Here is a 20,022-nt window from a genome sequence, read left to right as displayed (position 1 = left end):
GCTCATATGAATACCCTACTCACATGTGCGAGTGACGTTCCATGCAAGTAAGGGTGGCAGAATCTGTCCCTTTGTGCCTACTCACCTCTTATTGTGACTCTGTGTCCCTCTTTCCCAAAGGATTAGACTGAGAGACGGGTCTGAGTCCATCCCTCTTCCTGCATCTTCTCCATCTCACTGTAAAGTTGTCACAGTGATCCGTGGCTAACAGTAGACAGCTCTGCTCATGCACCTTCTTCCATGTCCACTTGCCACCTCTTCCCTACTTTTCCTACAATACCTCAATAATCCTACCCATGGCATTGCTGAAGTAAATCTCTTCCCACTGTTACAAGTGAGAAGTGGCTGCATTGGCCAATACAGTGAGGTTCAGGAACTGGGACTCATTCTGACCAGAGACCTGACTCTCAGGGGATGTGGGGCTGCAGAGAAGGTCTTCTCCTTCCTGGATTCCTAAGTGCTCTGAAGTAGCTGATGTGCAAGAACACACTATGCCAAATGGTGGGGCCAGCCAATATTGATTTTTTTTTAAATGAACCATCTAGAGGGATGCTGTCTGGTTTAAATAACAGAATATCACCCTTGCTTCCAAATAAACAAAACTAATTCAGTCAATTTGGTTCCCTGTTCCTTCCCCTTGATTCTCATTTCTCAAAGTCGGGATGAGATTAATGAACCATTTGCTGTATTCCTAGCAGGCTCTGCATTTCTCAGCATGCCCTGATCTGCAAAATACCTTTCGCAACTGGCTGTCAGAACTTTAGCTGATAATACGGAGAGTTTGGGAACAATTAATATTATCCTAAAATTCAGTTATTTCAGGTACTTGATTTCAAAATAAAAAGCAATTATCAGCATGACAAACCCAGACGGCTTCTCTTTTGTTTATTTAGTAAAGGGAATCTACCACCTACGCAAGGTGCCATGGGAGAGTTTATGGAAAGGCAGTGAACTCTGTAGCAATGTAAGGCAAAAGATAATTCCTAAATAGCTCTAAGTCCTCAACACCTGAGAAAAACAACAGACCTTTTACATAACTGTGTTCAGTAAACAGTATAGCTGTGATCACACCCTGAATTGAAACCAACTAATTATAACACTTCGCACTTCATCTGAAGATTTCAGTGTGCAGGAATAGAGGAATTGCTCTACCAGATCAGCCCAGTGGTCCATTTAGTCCAGTAATATCTCATCTCTGACAGTGGCCCAGCACTAGCTGTTTCAGTGGAAAGTGCAAGAAACACCCCCATTATAACCTGTCTATAGGGGAAGTGACTTCCTGTCTAACCTGTCTATAGGGGAAGTCAGGGAGCTGTAAGTGGCTGGCAAAATTCCTTCCTGACTTAACCAACCATTCCTTCTGGAGCTAGGACTAACATACCTTGCTGTGATTTAGCCCCCTGCAATCCTTGTGTTCCTGACTTACTGCTGCATTTCATTTTTCCCTACCTTCACAAGTCTAGCTGGACTGCAGAGTTAAGTTTATGATTATGAAATTAAACGAATAAAACAAGTTAAACCACATAAAAAAGTGTGCCCTGGAGCTTGAGGTTTGTTACAGATGGGGAAACTTTGGCCCAGTTGGATTCTGTGATTTGCCCAAGGTCACACAACGAGTCAGTATCAGGGCTGTGAAAAGAACTCGGGTCTCCTCATTCCCAGCCGGGTGCCGTACCCAAGGGCCGCAATGCCAATAGAGATACCCAGTGCTTCTCCCTCGACATGATTATAAAGAAGACATTCTACCCTTAATACTTGAAATGTGGTTATATGTAGAGTAGTGAGCATGTTCTACTGGATGCTTATTCAATGGAAATCTGTCAGCTAGAGGCAGTGTTTGATCAGTGGTTCACAGCTTCTTGGGGACAAGTGGACCAGTTTACCAGACAAAGCCCTAGGCTAGGCTAGCTGGTGTCTGCAGCCTTCCAGTCGCTCATGCACCTCTAACTCACATCGGAGCTGGTGCTACTTTTGGCTGGGGGAAGGGACTTTTAAAAGTCTTAAGCCAGCAGCCCTTGAGCTGTGTGATCTGCAAAACATTTCCAGGTAGTCTACAGATTAAAGAAGATGAGAACCAGGTAGTTGAAGGTTGAAGGGCAAGAGAGCAAGTCAGTCCACCGGGGAAACTTTCCCTTAAAAAGTGGCCCACAAAATGAAGGAGCTGAAATCCCATCCACCATGCATGGTGGATTAGAGCACATGCAGTTGTGAGAGACAATGCCCCAAAGCTCAGCACAAAGACTACATGTGGGAGCTTAGAGTGGCACTCTCAAATATCTCTGCCCTAGGAAGTATGTGTTGACAACCCACATAGCTGATGACATTTAAAGCTGACACTGAATCCTGATGATTATTCAGAAGACCTCACTAAGTGTCGCTTCAGCACAATCGCAAAAACAAACAGCTAAGGCAAGATCCAGAAATGCATGGGCCTGGAGTCCAATGTGGCAGCAAAGTGGTAACTGGGAGTGTTTGATTGAAGTGATCTGTACAGTAATTACTCTGAAGCAATCGATAGACTGTGTTAAAAGTCTAATTGGTTCACTCTAAACTAGAGCTGAGTGAATAATGGATTTTTCAGAATTTGGAGCAGAACCAAAAAAAATTAGAAAATAAACTGGTCTGATTCAAACCGAAACCAAAAACACTGTTTCGAATTGACCTAAACATTTTGTGTGTGTGTGTGTGTGTGTGTGTGTGTGTGTGTGTGTGTGTGTGTGTGTGTGTGTGTGTGTGTGTGTGTGTGTGTGTGTGTGTGTGTTTTTAATTGACCAAATATGAAAACAAAATGCCATTTCATAATGAAAAAGTCAAAACAAAACATTTTGAAATGGTCAAAATGAAATGTTTTGACATTTGGGGTGGAAAAATCAGGTATTTTTTCAGCTGAAATTATATATCAAATTCAACCTGAATTCATGAGTATTTTCAGGTCCCCCAAAATGCATTTTTTGGTGAAACTGTATTCCCTGAAAAAAAATTCTCCCAGTTCTATTCAGAACATTTAGATACCCCAAATAGATCACTTCCTGAAACCTCTCTCAGTTTTTATGGCAACAAATTTCCCTTCGTTTTGAGGAATCCTCTTCCACAAGATAGAGGCAGCCAAACTGCAGCTATTTTCTCTTTCTCCCTCCTCCTCTTTTTCTATTTGATTTTAAATAAATTGATACATAAAAGCACAAGACTTGCAAAGGATGCACAGCAATAATGAGATAGGTTGCTAGGCAACAAGTGTCCATTTAGGGGCTGAATGAATGAATGACAAGCATCAGTGCTGAGAGAGTGGGAAGGAGGTGAGTCCGACTGACAGTCAGCCAACGTCAAACTGCTCAGACTGCCCAAAAGATTTCACCACTCCTGCATCCAGATAATGGGGAGGAGAGGGGATGCATTTGTTTCTTATGAGTCAAACAGCAAGTGGATCAGTGATGAGCAGTTTTACTTTATCCTGGCTAGCGGGAACACTACCGAGTAAGATAATGAAAACCTCCGAAGGACTGGGAAGACTTTCAAAGACTCTCTTGGTAACCCCATTCTTCAGTGCTTTCTAGGCAAAGCACATTTGCTGCCCAGACTTGCAGATGCTCTAAAGAACTAGAGAATCCCCCTTCCTGCAATGCTAAACAAACAGGAAGAGTTGCACTTTCAGAGGGCCTGGTAAGATGCACCACCAAATTCTGTAGGTGCAGTTCTTGGAGCATGGAATCTCCTTTATACATACATGCAAACTGAGTTGTTATGAATATACTTGGCCATTTTATGAGCCAACTACCTGATTTGCATGCAGATATATGGATGAGTCCACAGATTGTGGCTTCTTTTTAAAAAAAATTAAAATCCAGAACATGTTCTTCTCCATGTTGTAACAGTTAGGTCAAACTCTGATCCCAAACTTCTTGGTGGTACCTCGTTAACAGGCTGCATATAATGAATGTATCCAACAACAACAAGCAGGACACAGTACGTTGAAAAATCCTGTGAAATATACATCTAAAATAGTTGCCAGTTCCTTTAGTTTTCCACCCTAGAATTAGAGAGAAGGGGTCTGCTAATCACATTGACAGTGATAAATACAAGTCACAAAAGAGAATGTCAAAAACTCATTTATTTTCCAGCGATATTTCTCTCACTTTACATCGCAGCTCTGCACAGAAGCCTTCATAATCTATAATGACCTTTTCATTCAAGTAAAACATTCTGTACAACATTCACACAGCTGATTCTGACTACCTGGCTTCATGCAGATAGGGAGAGACAGACTCTGTTCTTTCTCTAACGAGGTTCAGTATCACACAGGGTATCTTGCCAAAGGCTTTGCTGCTGGAATCTCTAAGGTCCCCATTAGGAAGGTACTGCCTAAGTACATGCCTAACTTCAAACATGTAAGTAGTTCCATTGAATGAAGTCAATGAGACTACTCAGATGATTAAACTTAAATACATGCTTAAGGGCCTTCTGAATGAGATTAAAGGACAAAATTCTGCTTTCAGGAAGTTCTGTTCCAATATGCCTGCCTGCTATCCATCCATCCATCCCACTGTCATCCATATGGTATCAGAGTGCCTCTGTAGAACCTGCTCCCCCTACATGTGTGGACTTTCTGCTGGATTATCTGTGAGTGGCATTGGGGGACTGGAAGTCAGGATTTGTGGGTTTTAATCTCACTGATTTATTATGTGGCCTTGAGCAATTTTTAAGAACTAAATTTGGAAACGCCTTGCTTCTGTAAAAATGTTCTATATGTTACTTCTGAGTGAAATAACTAATCTAATTTGAAATCGGGGGAGCATGGAAATATCAGCTATCTACTGGTAGCTGACAAGCGAACCTCTCAAAAACAAATCCCTTGGCTGGAGATTGTGGAGTTAAAACAAAAATACATTCCTGAAGGGAAGTGCTGTGTATAAAACTTTCCAGCATAGTGTCAAATTAAGGGCTTTGTTGTATAGTTCATGAATCAACCCAATAAGAACAAAGGAAAAAGAATTCATTTTTAAGTTATAAATGAGAGTGAGATTTGACCCCAGTGTTTGACATATCAAACCAAATGCAAAACAGTGAACCAATATGTATTTAGGACAGGTTTCAAATGTCCATAGAAAGAGACAGAAAATTGCATTATGCTGCGTTTTAACATCTGAATGACAAGCAGGTTTAAATAATTACTGAGTGAGAGAGAGAGAGCAATCTCTCATCAGAGATCCTTTCACCGTTCTACCTGGATGAGACAAAAATTGCCTCAGCACAAAATAGTTTTCAGGAGATAATGTACTTTGGGAGAGCATTTCTGTCACACTTAAAGGGACACTTTCCACTTATTTGGACTACAAATTTTATTCTAAAACATTTTAAATGGCAACAGAGAGAGTCAAGGTTCTCACAACATCTAACTCTGATAGCAATGAAAATGCCGGGGGGTGGGGGGGAGGGTGTATTTTTTGTTTTCAATTCCAAGGAAACAGTCTGTCTTAGCATAAACATTTCTCTGCAGTGGGGGAAAGCCAATCAATGCATTTTATAATTATATGGTAAAAATGAGAAAGTAACCATTGTTCAGTAACAGTGTGCTGTGGCACTTTTGTATTTTTATGTCTGATTATGTAAGCAAGTAGTTTTTAAGTGAGGTGAAACAAATCAGACTCCTGAAAGGGGTACAGTAGTCTGGAAAGGTTTAGAGCCACTGGTCTAAATAGACCATTAGCCTGATCAAATGTGCCCATTCCTAGTGAATTGCAAAAAGCTAACAACAAGCCTAGGAGGTGAAAAGTTTCTTAGGGAGTTTTCATACTTTTTCTTCTATTAATCAATAACGAGGAAGAGTTTTCTGATGTATTCAAAGGAAGGGGAGAGAAGATGGAGGTAACACGATAGCACTCTAGGTATTAGCACTACAATTCCCCTTACAGAAAAAGAACAGCAGTATAAGCACTGTGCTGTGTTCCTGGCTTGGCAAAGCCAAAACAAATTTCATTAAGCAAAACACATTACCTCTCGGAATCGATTGCTGGGTTATAAATGTGACCTGTTCAGTATTCATTAAAACACTGATTTCCGAATACATTTACAGAGTTGCACAAAGCTGGGGGAGGTCGACTGATTGCAAGCCAGTGGAGGAGTTAGTGCTTTTTCTGAAGTGATGAAGTTTCTGAGTCAAACCTCAAGTCAGTGACAGTCTTTCCATTGACTTGAATGGGCTTTGATCAGGCCCAAACTGACGAACTCTGGGGTGTAAGGTACATGTCTTACAAGGATCTCTCCCAGCTGACATTAGTGTGAGTTGTGCACAAACCAAGGGCAGAATGCTGCATGGCCGTTAGAACCCAAAAACTTAATTTGCTATATTAGAAAGTGGGTGAGAAGCAAAGATATTCTCTTGGGTGGGGTGGCAGCCCCCAAAATGAAATCTGTTGTGCACAGAAATTGCCTGAGAGAGCTAATTACCTCCCCTCCCTCCTCCCACCCAGCCAGGGAGAAAGGAATGTATTTGCTGAGGTGACCAGCATGCCCCATTGCCACCAACCAGGAACTGAGATGACAGCTTTTCCTGATGGCCTCCTCACAGGTAAGAGAGCTAAGCAAAGCGTTCTGCTAGGGGCCCATCTGAATAGCCTCCAAGAGAAACCATTCTCACATCAATCCCAGTGGAAAGGGAGGACAGGCAGAGTCTCTTCGGATATACTCAGCTTCATGCTTTCTCCCCTTCTCCATAATCCAACCATACAGATGTCAAGTATTACACACCAGGGGCATGATTCTCCTGTCATCAACACTGGTTTTCCCTGATGCAGCTCCAGTCACCTCCACGGAACTACTCATCATTTGCACCATTGCAAGTGAAAGGATACTCGGGTCCCCAAAGACAAAATATCTCCCCTCTCATTCCACTTTTATTCAACTCGTTTATTATTCAACTAATTGCTAATTTAATATAGTGGAATCATGCTCCCAACTCCCCACATTACATATCTATCCCCGCACTAACCTCAGCTCGATTCTGCAACTCACTACTCATCATCATGACTAAGGCTTTTGAAACACTTATGCTCTCTGTTAGGCAACTCATTAGGGAAAGATTCCTTGGAAAATGAGTGCAAATGCATTTGATCTATTTGATTTTAATTGACAATTGATCTGTTCTGTGGACTTTCCCAGGCACCTCTCAAGAAGGTGTCTAAGCATGGTAATGCAGAGGACTTTTTCAGAGTAATGCTGCATTGAAAAATAAACTGAAATGCAGGCGATGGAAGAGATATAGAAAACAGATTTTAAGAAGATTGTGGAGCACTTAATTCTGGATACCTCTCTCAATTACTTGTATCAGAGGGGTAGACGTGTTAGTCTGGATCTGTAAAAGCAGCAAAGAGTCCTGTGGCACCTTATAGACTAACAGACGTTTTGGAGCATGAGCTTTCGTGGGTGAATACCCACTTCATCGGATGCATGTAGTGGAACAGGGGCAGGTATATATGTGCAAGCAAGAAGCAGGCTAGAGATAATGAGGTTAGTTCAATCAGGGAGGATGAGGCCCTCTTCTAGCAGCTGAGGTGTGAAAACCAAGGGAGGAGAAACTGGTTTTGTAGTTGGCAAGCCATCACAGTCTTTGTTTAATTCTGAGCTGATGGTGTCAAATTTGCAGATGAATTGAAGCTCAGCAGTTTCTCTTTGAAGTCTAGTCCTGAAGTTTTTTTGCTGCAGGATGGCCACCTTAAGATCTGCTATTGTGTGGCCAGGGAGGTTGAAGTGTTCTCCTACAGGTTTTTGTATATTGCCATTGCTAATATCTGTCCATTTGTGTCCATTTATCCTTTTCCGTAGAGACTGTCCAGTTTGGCCGATGTACATAGCAGAGGGGCATTGCTGGCATATGATGGCGTATATTACATTGGAGGACGTGCAGGTGAATGAACAGGTGATGTTGTGGCTGATCTGGTTAGGTCCTGTGATGGTGTCGCTGGTGTAGATATGTGGGCAGAGTTGGCATCGAGGTTTGTTGCATGGATTGGTTCCTGAGCTAGAGTTACTATGGTGCGGTGTGCAGATACTGGTGAGAATATGGTTCAGGTGGGCAGGTTGTCTGTGGGCGAGGGCTGGCCTGCCACCCAAGGCCTGTGAAAGTGTGGGATCGTTGTCCAGGATGGGTTGTAGATCCCTGATGAGGTGTTGGAGGGGTTTTAACTGGAGACTGTATGTGATGGCCAGAGGAGTCCTGTTGGTTCCTTTCTTGCGTTTGTCTTGCAGTAGGAGGCTTTTGGGTACATGTCTGGCTCTGTTGATCTGTTTCCTTATTTCCTCGTGCGGGTATTGTGGTTTTGAGAATGCTTGGTGGAGATTTTGTAAGTGTTGGTCTCTGTCTGAGGGGTTAGAGCATATGCGGTTGTACCTCAGTGCTTGGCTGTAGACAATGGATCGTGTGGTGTGCCCAGGATGGAAGCTGGAGGCATGAAGATAGGCATAGCGGTCGGTAGGTTTTCGGTATAGGGTGGTGTTAATGTGACCATCACTTATTTGCACCGTGGTGTCTAGGAAGTGGACCTCCCATGTAGATTGGTCTAAGCTGAGGTTGATGGTGGGGTGGAAACTGTTGAAATTGTGGTGGAATTTTTCCAGAGTCTCCCTCCCATGGGTCCAGATGATCAAGATGTCATCAGTGTAGCACAGGTAGAGAAGGGGTGTGAGTGGACGAGAGCTGAGGAAGCGTTGTTCCAGGTCAGCCATAAAAGTGTTGGCATATTGTGGGGCCATGCGGGTGCCCATAGCGGTGCCACTGATCTGGAGGTATATATTGTCATCAAATTTGAAATAGTTGTGTGTGAGGATAAAGGCACAGAGCTCAGCAACCAGTTGTGCAGTGTCATCATCAGGGATACTGTTCCTGACAGCTTGTATTCCATCTGTGTGTGGGATGTTTGTGTAGAGAGCCTCTACATCCATGGTGGCTAGGATGGTGTTTTCTGGAAGGTCACTAATGCATTATAGTTTCCTCAGGAAATCAGTGGTGTCACGGAGATAGCTGGGAGTGCTGGTGGCATAGGGTCTGAGTAGGGAGTCCACATATCCAGACTGTCCTTCAGTGAGAGTGCCAAGGTCCAAGATGATGGGGCGTCCAGGATTTCCAGGTTTGTGGATCTTGGGTAGTAGATAGAATAATATAGAATAGAATTCTACAGCCCACTTCCCTCAGATCTCACTGAGGAATACACTAAGAAACTGCACCATCTACTCAGGACACTCCCTACACTAACATGGGAACAAATCAACATACCCTTAGAGCCCCGACCAGGGTTACTCTATATATGCATATATATACCTGCCCCTGTAAATTTCCACTACATGCATCCGACCAAGTGGGTATTCACCCATGAAGCTCATGCTCCAAAACGTCTGTTAGTCTATAAGGTGCCACAGGACTCTTTGCTTCAATTGCTTGTGGAACTCTGCCTTTTCCCTCAGAGTCAGCAGTGCAGATTCAAGGTCTATCAGTAGCAATCCCAAATTCCTACTCTCTGATCATTGTTTGGTGGCTTTATGTGAAATGAGTTTGATGGGGTCTCAGTCCACACAAAACAGCACTGCCATCGAACTAACTGGCAACCTTGTGGCAGTCCTATCAAAGAGGCCAAGTGCTATATGAGCCACGGAGATTGAACTGCTATCTCAGGACTACAGGAGGAACTTCAATTCAGGATGGGCTACACTGGCAGGGAGAGAGAAAGAAAGGTACTCTCTCCCCCAAGAGTACCTCAATAAAAATAGGGAACTTCAGTTTCCAGGACTGTCATTCCAGCATTTTACTCTAGCACTAAATTGGCACAAAGCAATCACAGCACTAATTTTCCTCTTGGGGACACCAGTTTATGCCAGTGTCTCTGAACTGACTTCATAAGAACGGCCGTATCGGGTCAGACCAAAGGTCCATCTAGCCCAGTATCTGTCTACCGACAGTGGTCAATGCCAGGTGCCCCAGAGGGAGTGAAGCTAACAGGCAATGATCAAGTGATCTCTCTCCTGCCATTCATCTCCATCCTCTGCTGAACAGAGGCTAGGGACACCATTCTTTACCCTTCCTGGCTAATAGCCATTTATGGACTTAGCCACCATGAATTTATCCAGTTCCCTTTTAAACATTGTTTTAGTCCCAGCCTTCACAACTTCCGCAGGTAAGGAGTTCCACAAGTTTACTGTGCGCTGTGTGAAGAAGAACTTCCTTTTATTTGTTTTAAACCTGCTACCTATTAATTTCATTTGGTGACCCCTAGTTCTTGTATTATGGGAATAAGTAAATAACTTTTCATTATCCACTTTCTCCACATCACTCATGATTTTATATACCTCTATCATATCCCCCCTTAGTATCCTCTTTTCCAAGCTGAAGAGGCCTAGCCTCTTTAATCTTTCCTCATATGGAACCCTCTCCAAACCCCTAATCATTTTAGTTGCCCTTTTCTGAACCTTTTCTAGTGCTAGAATATCTTTTTTGAGGTGAGGAGACCACATCTGTACACAGTATTCGAGATGTGGGCGTACCATGGATTTATATAAGGGCAATAATATATTCCCAGTCTTATTCTCTATCCCCTTTTTAATGATTCCTAACATCTTGTTTGCTTTTTTGACCGCCTCTGCACACTGTGTGGACATCTTCAGAGAACTATCCACGATGATGCCAAGATCTTTTTCCTGACTTGTTGTAGCTAAATTAGCCCCCATCATATTGTATGTATAGTTGGGCTTATTTTTTCCAATGTGCATCACTTTACATTTATCCACATTAAATTTCATTTGCCATTTTGTTGCCCAATCACTTAGTTTTGTGAGATATTTTTGAAGTTCTTCACAATCTGCTTTGGTCTTAATTATCTTGAGTAGTTTAGTATCATCTGCAAACTTTGCCACCTCACTGTTTACCCCTTTCTCCAGATCATTTATGAATAAATTGAATAGGATTGGTCCTAGGACTGACCTTTGGGGAACACCATTAGTTACCCCTCTCCATTCTGAGAATTTACCATTAATTCCTACCCTTTGTTCCCTGTCTTTTAGGCAGTTCTCAATCCATGAAAGGACCTTCCCTTTTACCCCATGACAGCTTAATTTACATAAGAGCCTCTGGTGAGGGACCTTGTCAAAGGCTTTCTGGAAATCTAAGCACACTATGTCCACTGGATCCCCCTTGTCCACATGTTTGTTGACCCCTTCAAAGAACTCTAATAGATTAGTGGTGTTATTAGACTTCAGTGGTGTTATTCTAGGTTTACCTCTGTGTAAGGAAGAGGATAACCAGGCTCTTCATTTTTAGAATAAAAATCAAAAAATAATTTTTGAATAAAAATCTAGGAGCAGATCCTCAGCTGCTGTAAACTGACTCCTGCCCTCCTCTCTCCCCATCCCTACCCTCAACTTAAACAGCTCCCTCAGGTTAGGCTCTGACTTGTGACATGTGGGAGATGTGATACAGAGCTTAGTAATGTTGTATTACACTGCTGTGGGTTTAGCTGTGGTGGCTCCACATTCATAAAAATAACAGCACAAAGCTACCTAACAAAGTATACTCAAGGAAACCCAAAACCAAATATTGCTGCAGTAGCAGTAACCTAACAATACAGGCAAACAGAAAAATCTGACATCCCGCAGCTTTGCAAACACGCTATGTTATTATTGACCTCCTGCAGCTCCATAGCCAGAAGATCTGCAATGTACAGTATGCCGCACGGTTTCTCCTACCTCACATTAACATCAAGTTCTTCCATCACAGGCAATAGGCATAGGTAGCTGGGAGTTCAGCGCCCATAGAAGAAACCTGGTCCTGGAGTGGAGACAGCAAGAAAAGATAATTATAAGTTAAATGGTCTGACCTTTGTGTGCTTTCCCCCATTGTGGAAATGCCCTTATATTGGCACCGTTGCCCTGTGCCCCTCTATCCGGAGTTTGCTTGAAAAGAAAACAAATAAATAATACATACAAATAAAACCAATGTGGCTTTAAAACCTTTATATAAGAGAGGAATTACTTGCATTGCCCACATGGAGGAAATGTAGCTATTTATGATAACACTGAGATATACAAACCTATGCGTGAGAGTGAGTAAAAAACAAGTTTAGCTAATCCTTCTGTGGTTTTGTCTTTATTATTATCTACACATATATAATCATGTGTGTATAGCACTTTAAAGACAAAGGGCAAAAGCCCTGGCTCCTCTGAAGTCAATGGCAAAACTCCCATCCATATCAGCGAGATCAGCTTTCACCCAAAAACACTGGGATCAGATTTTGATCTCATTTACACTGGTGTAAATGTAACATGCACTGAGTCTTTGGCCTGCTCTAGTAGCTGGTCCACATAGAAAGTTTACAGGCCTGCTACCATTCTTACCTAATGCATTAGTCCTTTAACTCAAACAGTAGACGCTTGTGATTTTAGATGAAGATAGCCCAGGCTCAGTCCCTGCTGATGACCGAAGTTGTCATATACATCAAGAGCAACTCAATTAAAGTCATTTACACAGTAACTGACCTGGAGCGATGTCACTGAACATAATTGAGTTACTCTGGATTTACTAGTATAACAGAGATCAGAATCTGGCCATGGGTCCCTTCCTCAAGCTACAATCTAAGGGTCAGATCCTACAAACACTTATTCACTGGACTAATCTTAGGCCTGGTCTACACTGGGGGGTGCGGGGATCAATCTAAGATACACAACTTCAGCTACGAGAATAGCATTGCTGAAGTTGACGTATCTTAGATTGAATTAAAATTACTTACTTCACATCCTTGCGGCACGGGATCGATGGCCGCAGCTCCTCTGTCGACTTTGCTTCCACTTCTCGCGCTGCTGGAGTTCAGCAGTCGACGGGAGAGTGATCGGGGATCAATTTATCATGTCTACACTACATGCGATAGATTGATCCCCGATAGTTCGATCGTTACCCGCCAATCCGGCGGGTAGTGTAGATGTACCCCTATGCTGTCTGGCCCAAGGTTAGATAAGACACAGCATGGTAATGAGAGAGATTCTAGACCAGGGTTGGGAATGGGATACAGGCTTACGGGCCATCCCCATACTAATGAAATGAATGCTTAGACTCCCATTAGCTTCAATGGGAGCTGGTCCAGATCCTTAAGCACTTGGTTGCTCTCTTTACACCTCATGTTGGTTTCTTTTCTTTTTCTGTAATGTCTCCAAGTTGAGCTGAGGCAGGAGAGAGGGGTTATTTGTATCTGTCTGTTTGCTGAGCCCCTTCTCCATAACCTCCTGGCATCAGATGCCTTTATTTATTCTATTTATTTGCAGGTTTATATCACACCAATAATCATATGTAGCTAGGCAGCAAAGAGGTTACTAAAAACAAACACAAACATCAGCACAGTAGGTGATGCAGTCGCAATCAGTCAATGCCTAAAGCAGACCCCTGCCCTGAGGAGAGTAAATAAAACTCAGTGGAGCAATCAAAGGCCGCAATGAAGAAAAAGGCCTCCCAGACTGCCCTAGGACTCTCAAACTCGCCTGTGGAACATTGTCAGTAGGAGCTGCTCCCTAAGGTACAAGGGCATCCAGCTGAGAACACTCAGTCACTGGTCATGGAATGCTGAGTACCTTTTATCAATGGCAAGAATATCTCAGTGGATCCACTTGCCATGCCACGATCTTGCCTAAAAGCTTCTCCCATAACTCAGGGGAGCTCGCACTTCATAAGTCACCAGTATGGCCTATTGTTGCATAGTCTTGTGAAAGGAGACTGCTTTGCTTCAGTCTATAGTTGAGTGTAGCGAGGGCTTTCCCTTTCATCTACACTCCTGAGCAGTGGGCAGAATCCCATTCCCTGAAAGAGAGAGGAGGTGTGGAGTCAGGTGGTGGTTTGCAGGGAAAACACATTGTTCCCTGATGCAGAAAACAGCTGCTGCAGCTCCTGCATTTGCTACCCACCTCCCACCTATTGATATGCTGCCCACCTCTATTCTCTGCAAACAGATCTACACCTACATTGCATGGCTGATACAGCTACGGTTTGGTTGGAAGTACAGACACAACCTGTGTATATTTTCCCATGTGACTCCTTCAGACTCCAGACCCTACCTGCATGAACTGTCTGTCTCTTTCTTAGTGCTGCATTTTCAGTTAAGTAACCTGTTTGCTGAAGATTTCCCACTATCATGAAAATAAAACAAAAATCTCATGCAAGAGAATACATCTCCCCAGCACAAAATACAAACATGGGAATTCACAGCATGAAAGCTTATGACATGTATGTATCATATAGAATTGAGTAATCAAGATTCAGTCTCCTAGGAGACAGCACAGCAGGATTTAACCAGATATTATACATACAGGCCTTCTGTACACTTGGGAAGTTCAAGTTCAACATGCTTCCTGAAAGCCTTTCAAAATATCCCACAAGCCACTGCTTCAGGGAGCAATGTCCAAAATTACAGAGCTAGGTACCCAGAAGACTGTATAACTGCATTAGCATAGTGCAATGACAGTGTAGCTATGGGGGAACTTCAGCAAGAGACTTGTATCCAGAACAGCACACCTTGTTGTTTTTGCAGATGTTATTCTCTATGTTCACATGAAGTACAGTGTCATAGGTATTCTTTCACAGCAGAAAGTGTGCAGTTCACTAACTCCAGATGCAAAGGAGATCTAGTCCACCTGGCATTTAGGTCATTTATGCAGGGCCGCCCGGGGGGGGGCGGGGGCAAGTGGGGCAATTTGCCCCAGGCCCTGGGCCCCACAGGGGCCCCCACAAGAGTTTTTTGGGGGTCCTGGAGCAGGGTCCTTCACTTGCTCTGGGGGCCCCGGAAAACTCTGGTGGGGCCCAGGCCCCGGAAAACTCTGGTGGGGCCCAGGCCCCCTGAACTCCTTCCACTCCTGGTCTTCAGCAGCAATTCGGCAGCAGGGGGGTCCTTCCTCCCGAGGACCCACCGCTGAAGTGCCAGGTCTTCGGCAGCAGGGACCCCCCCAGGGGCAGCTCTAGGTATTTTTCGCCCCACGCACGGCAGGCAGGCTGCCTTCGGCGGCACGCCTGTAGGAGGTCCACCAAAGCCGCGGGACCAGCAGACCCTCCGCAGGCATGCCACCGAAGGCAACCTGCCTGCCGCCCTCGCCGTGACTGGCAGAGCGCCCCCCGTGGCTTTCCGCCCCAAGCACGCACTTAGCGTGCTGGTGCCTGGAGCCGCCCCTGGACCCCCCACCGCCAAAGACCCCAGGGCCTCTGAATCCTCTGGGCGGCCCTGCATTTATGCCACCAGAACCTTCCTGATGCTACCTTCTAGATCCTCTACAGGAAAGAATTCAACAAATCCCTCCCAGCCTCTTTAGTTAACTAGCCAATCTTGTTTGCCTATGACAAGCACATCTGTGATGATCCCTGCTAGTGTGTTGATGCAATTCTCCTGGCTTATGCTCTTCAGGTGTTTTGCAACAAAGCCACCACAAGAGATAAGTGTCACAATTCTACCCCAGTTTGTTACTCCATCATTGAAAACATGGGTTGCAACAGCAGTCACTGACTTTAGATCCTCCTCATTCTTTATGTCTACTTTCCAAAGCATCCCTTGGAAGGCGATCTGGTGCTCCTCAATGAGGCCACTGCCAACTGTTGCTGTCCCATCAGTTCAGTTAGCAATGGTTCAGTTACCTGGGGTAGATAAGGCCACACATGACTGCTCCTGTGACCAACTTGTCCCATTCTTACTTTCCTCTCCAAGTAAATTTCCACTGGCCTCAAAGGAATATTGCATAAATCTGAATCTCAAAGCTGAATTCTGCATTAGACTTCTGTTTAATATTCTTTTTATAAAAACTAAGTCATGAGAATTTTCCTTCAGGGCAGATTGGCAGAGGCCTTAGAGGGTTTTTGCCTTTCTCTACAGCATGGGACATGGGTCACTTGCTGGAGGATTCTCTGCACCTTGAAGTCTTTAAACCATGATTTGAGGACTTCAGTGGCTCAGACATAGATTAGGGGTTTGTTGCTGGAGTGGGTGGGTGAGATTCTGTGCCCTGCGTTGTGCAGGAGGTCAGACTAGATGATCATAATGGTCCCTTCTGACCTTAAAGTCTATGATTCTATGACTCTAAGATGTCTTTACCACTTACGGATGTCCCCTGAACTTAGCAAATTCCCCAATCTGGTATATTTTTCACATGCTTTATTTCTACAAATAAAGGCAGCAAGATAAATCCATAACTATGGCCCCAATCCTGTGAGTGGCTCTATAAGAACAACCCCTTTCACCATGCAAAATAACTGGCAGGATCAGGGTATCAATTTGTAGGCTGGGATCGAGTTGGCCAGAGGATGACAATTCCGTGTTGTGTCAACTTTTGAAGTTTCAAAATTTATTTTTGTTCCACATTGGAATGAAAGCAAAACCTCCCAAACATTTTTGATTTGTGTCAAAAGCCACTCGATAAGATCAGATTTTCAGTTCTCCCTCCCTATCTCTCATATCAGAAGTTACCAGTGAGTCCTTGACCTCAGAAAACCCTCTGGATGAAAACTTTGTTAAAACCTATACATCTCTGTGAAACATTTCAAGCTTTGGAGAAACAGTTTATTTCAATGAAAATATATTTTTGAAAATGTTCCCACCCACATCTAGCTGGGATGTTTAAAGGACTAACTAATTTTCTTAGGGTTCTTTGAAAATCCCTGTCATGAATAAGAGACAAGGTGAGAGAGGTAATATCTTTTATTGGCCTGACTTCTGTTGGTGAAGGAAACAAGCTTTTGAGCAACAGAGCTCTTGCTGTTCAAAGTTTGTTTCATTCACCAACAGAAGTTGGTCCAATAAAAGAAATTACCTCACCCACCTTGTCTCTCTAATAGTCTGTGACCAACATGGCTACAACAACACTGTCATAAATGAATAATATTTTTATTTTAAAAGAATAATAATACAAAAAGAAGTCAATTGAAGAGGATTGCAAACTTGGCTGGAAAAAGCAAGCAAGAAGGTGGGTAAATTAGTTTCACTTTTCACATGAAGTTCACACTGACTTAATGTTAGCTGGAAATAGTTTTCCTATAGCATTGCAGAGTACAGCCATGTGAATACATGGTATTGCTGTAATTATAAAGAAATTAATGATTTTCAACACATGGTAAACAAAATGTAGCATGCCCCAGTGACTTTAATTGGTATGAATATTAATGTAATTTCTAATAGTATCAAAACTCCATCTTGAGTTAACAGAAATGAATATGCTTCTCTGAGAATCAATTTGTGTGTTTGCTATAAGTGACCCAGTGCAAAAAAAATTGGACTAATTTCTAGGATCATGTCTTCAAAATGCATTCTAAACTCTTTCAGGGCTAGATTGGAGTTACAGAGTTTAAGGCCAGAACGGGACGGACCATAGATCATCCAGTCTGACCTCCTGTTTATCACAGGTCACCCAGCACCCACACACTAAACCCAACAACTGAAATTGGACCTAGAATTAGGTTCTCTCTTGTTACGAGTTTACAGAAAGCTTAACAGAGTGTCACTGCTATAGTGCTACAGTAATAATATACAGTTTCTTGGGATCAATGGAAAGAGAATGGGAGTTTAGATACACGCCCTGGAAATTACTCTGGAAATTTACTGTAGGTGCATGTTTAGAACACACCTCTGGCTCAGTACTGACTAAAGTATACTGAACAGTTCAATCTTTACGGGCCAAACCCTGAAGTTGTTACTAAGCAAAAACTTCTACTGAAGTCAAGGGTGTTGCCTAAATAACTTCTAAGCAAGGAAATTTCAGGATTTGGCCTTTAGTGATAATCCAACTTCCCAACTGGTCCTTCAAATGACACTTAAGATCAAGGTCCTGGTCATTTCTGCTCATTAAAGACTTCATGGCACATTTTGTAGGCATAGGAGCTCTGGTGTCCTAGCCAATTCACTTCTGCCTCCCTAAAATTTCACCCACCGTTTCAGTCCAAAATAATATCCTCCTTCCTTTCCACTCTTAAAGATGTGTGTGGATTGGCTGTTGTGATCTGCAGGTGGAAGCTGATGGAATGGTTCCTGCAGTCAAAGAAGGGAGAGGAGCCTCCTCTAGTTGGCCTCAGAGGATGTTAAATATGCCTAATGCCTCCTTCTGCCAAAAAGATAAAACAACTTTTCATCTTCAAAGAGCTTTGAATAACTCCAGTATGTTCCAATAACCCATTTAGTTTGTAATACAAACTGAATTAACTGGTTAAGGGGAAAAGTGCATGTGAATGGATCTGATACGAACTTTGTTTCAAATTAGCTCAGGTGCATTTTTACCCTTGGCAAGTTAATTCAGATTTGCATAACTGGCAATTATGAAATAATCTAAATAACAAACAGAGCTGTCAGTAAATGGTAGTAATAACATGCCAACTCTTAGCTGTCACCCACCATATGGAAACAACAAAGCACTGTTTGAACATTAATTCTGGTTAAAATTGCCCCTGAAAGTGTGGGGTCTTCTTCCCATTTTACAGAGGAGCAAACTGAGGCACAAAGTGGTAAAGTGACTTGTCATCTTAGTTAACACTGAAAGTCAGTGGTGGAGCCAGGAGCAGAACCCAAAATTCCTGAGTCTCAGCCCTGTTCTCTAAACCAGTGTATTCTGCAGAATTGATGTTAAAAGTACCATCCAAGAACATCTATCGTCCCACTGCTTTAGAATCATTACACATGCTGCCTTTGTATGCCAGTGGAAGGTAAATGGAAGGGGTGGTATCAGTATTTTAAAAGTCGTTACTGACTTGTTTTTACTGTAAAAGCAGCAAAGAATCCTGTGGCACCTTATAGACTAACAGACGTTTTGTTTTTACTGAAATCTCCAAAGAGAAAAAATCTGAAAGAATTTACCTTTATTCTTTAGAACTTGCCCTCTGTCACAGACAAGAGGAGGAATCTGTTCTTTGCTACAGGGACAAAAAGTAGCTACGAAAAATAGCTTTAGTAGCAGGAAGTTACAGAATTGCTTCACTGTAACCTACACTGGTTACAATTCTAAGTCAAAATGTAAGTGTGGGTGCGTGTAAGGGATAAATTGTTACCTGCTTGTGATGCTCCTGCCCCCCAATGTCGCTTTGCTAGAGCAGCAACTAAGAAATTATTTGGGAATCATTTTGAAACATGCAAAGCTCTCAGTTTCAGTACGAGACTCATCATAGATCTGTGATCTCTCAACATGACCAGATCACAATGAAGAAAATTCTCACCAGAGTAAATGATTCTTCAGTCCCAAATAGCTTGAGCGACATTTAAATTGTTCACAATGTCTGTAAAGTATATTTACTTATTTATTTGTATGACCATAGTACTTAGGATCTTCAATCATAGGCCCCCCACTATGGAAGGTGTTGTACAAACACAGAACAAATAGCCTTCCAAAGGGAGCAGTGGAGGCAAAAGACATATCTGGCTTCAAGACTAAGCTTGATAATTTTATGGAAGGAACGGTATGATGGGATAGCCTCATTTTGGCAATTAATTGATCTTTGCCTATTAGCGGTAAATATGCCCAATGGCCTGTGATAGGACACTAGATAGGGTGGGATCTGAGTTACTACAGAGAATTCTTTCCTCGGTGTCTGGCTAGTGAGTCTTGCCCACATGCTCAGGGTTTAGCTGATCGCCATATTTGGGGTTGGGAAGGAATTTTCCTCCAGGGCTGATTGGCAGAGGCCCTGGGAGTCTTTCGCCTTCCTCTATAGTGTGGGACATGGGTCACTTGCTGGAGGATTCTCTGCACCTTGAAGTCTTTAAATCACAAGTTGAGGACTTCAATAGCTCAGATATAGTCACGGTTTGTTACAGGAGAGGGTGGGTGAGATTCTGTGGCCTGCGTTGTGCAGGAGGTCAGACTAGAAGATCATCATGGTCCCTTCTGACCTTAAAGTCTATGAGTCTATGAGCTACTTCTGCCCTTTTTAGTTCTCATTTGAATGTTAACTTCAGGCATTTGTAAACCCTTAAATATGCAAAGTCCATCCAAAATTGTTAACTACTTGCAAAACCATACCTCCTACATGAAGATGATTTTCGG

The 20,022-nt window shown here is 43.0% G+C and overlaps 1 protein-coding gene across 5 annotated transcripts in view; it reads right to left on the bottom strand.

The window, feature by feature from the left end:
- Positions 1 to 20,022, bottom strand: part of HTR4 (5-hydroxytryptamine receptor 4) — a 236,458-nt gene that overhangs the window by 138,701 nt on the left and 77,735 nt on the right. For 2 of the 5 annotated variants that reach the window (XM_050962753.1, XM_050962752.1), the window contains exon 2: positions 11,725 to 11,806. The exons of the other annotated variants lie outside the window; for them this stretch is intronic. In XM_050962753.1, the coding sequence (XP_050818710.1) occupies positions 11,725 to 11,750 (26 nt within the window). In that variant the 5' untranslated portion in view covers positions 11,751 to 11,806. The remainder of the gene's footprint in view (positions 1 to 11,724; positions 11,807 to 20,022) is intronic. 5 annotated transcript variants of the gene reach the window in all.

The sequence above is a fragment of the Gopherus flavomarginatus genome, chromosome 7 (genome assembly GCF_025201925.1).
Source record: "Gopherus flavomarginatus isolate rGopFla2 chromosome 7, rGopFla2.mat.asm, whole genome shotgun sequence".
NCBI classification, from domain to species: Eukaryota; Metazoa; Chordata; order Testudines; family Testudinidae; genus Gopherus; species Gopherus flavomarginatus.
This window is presented reverse-complemented; position numbering and strand designations above follow the sequence as displayed.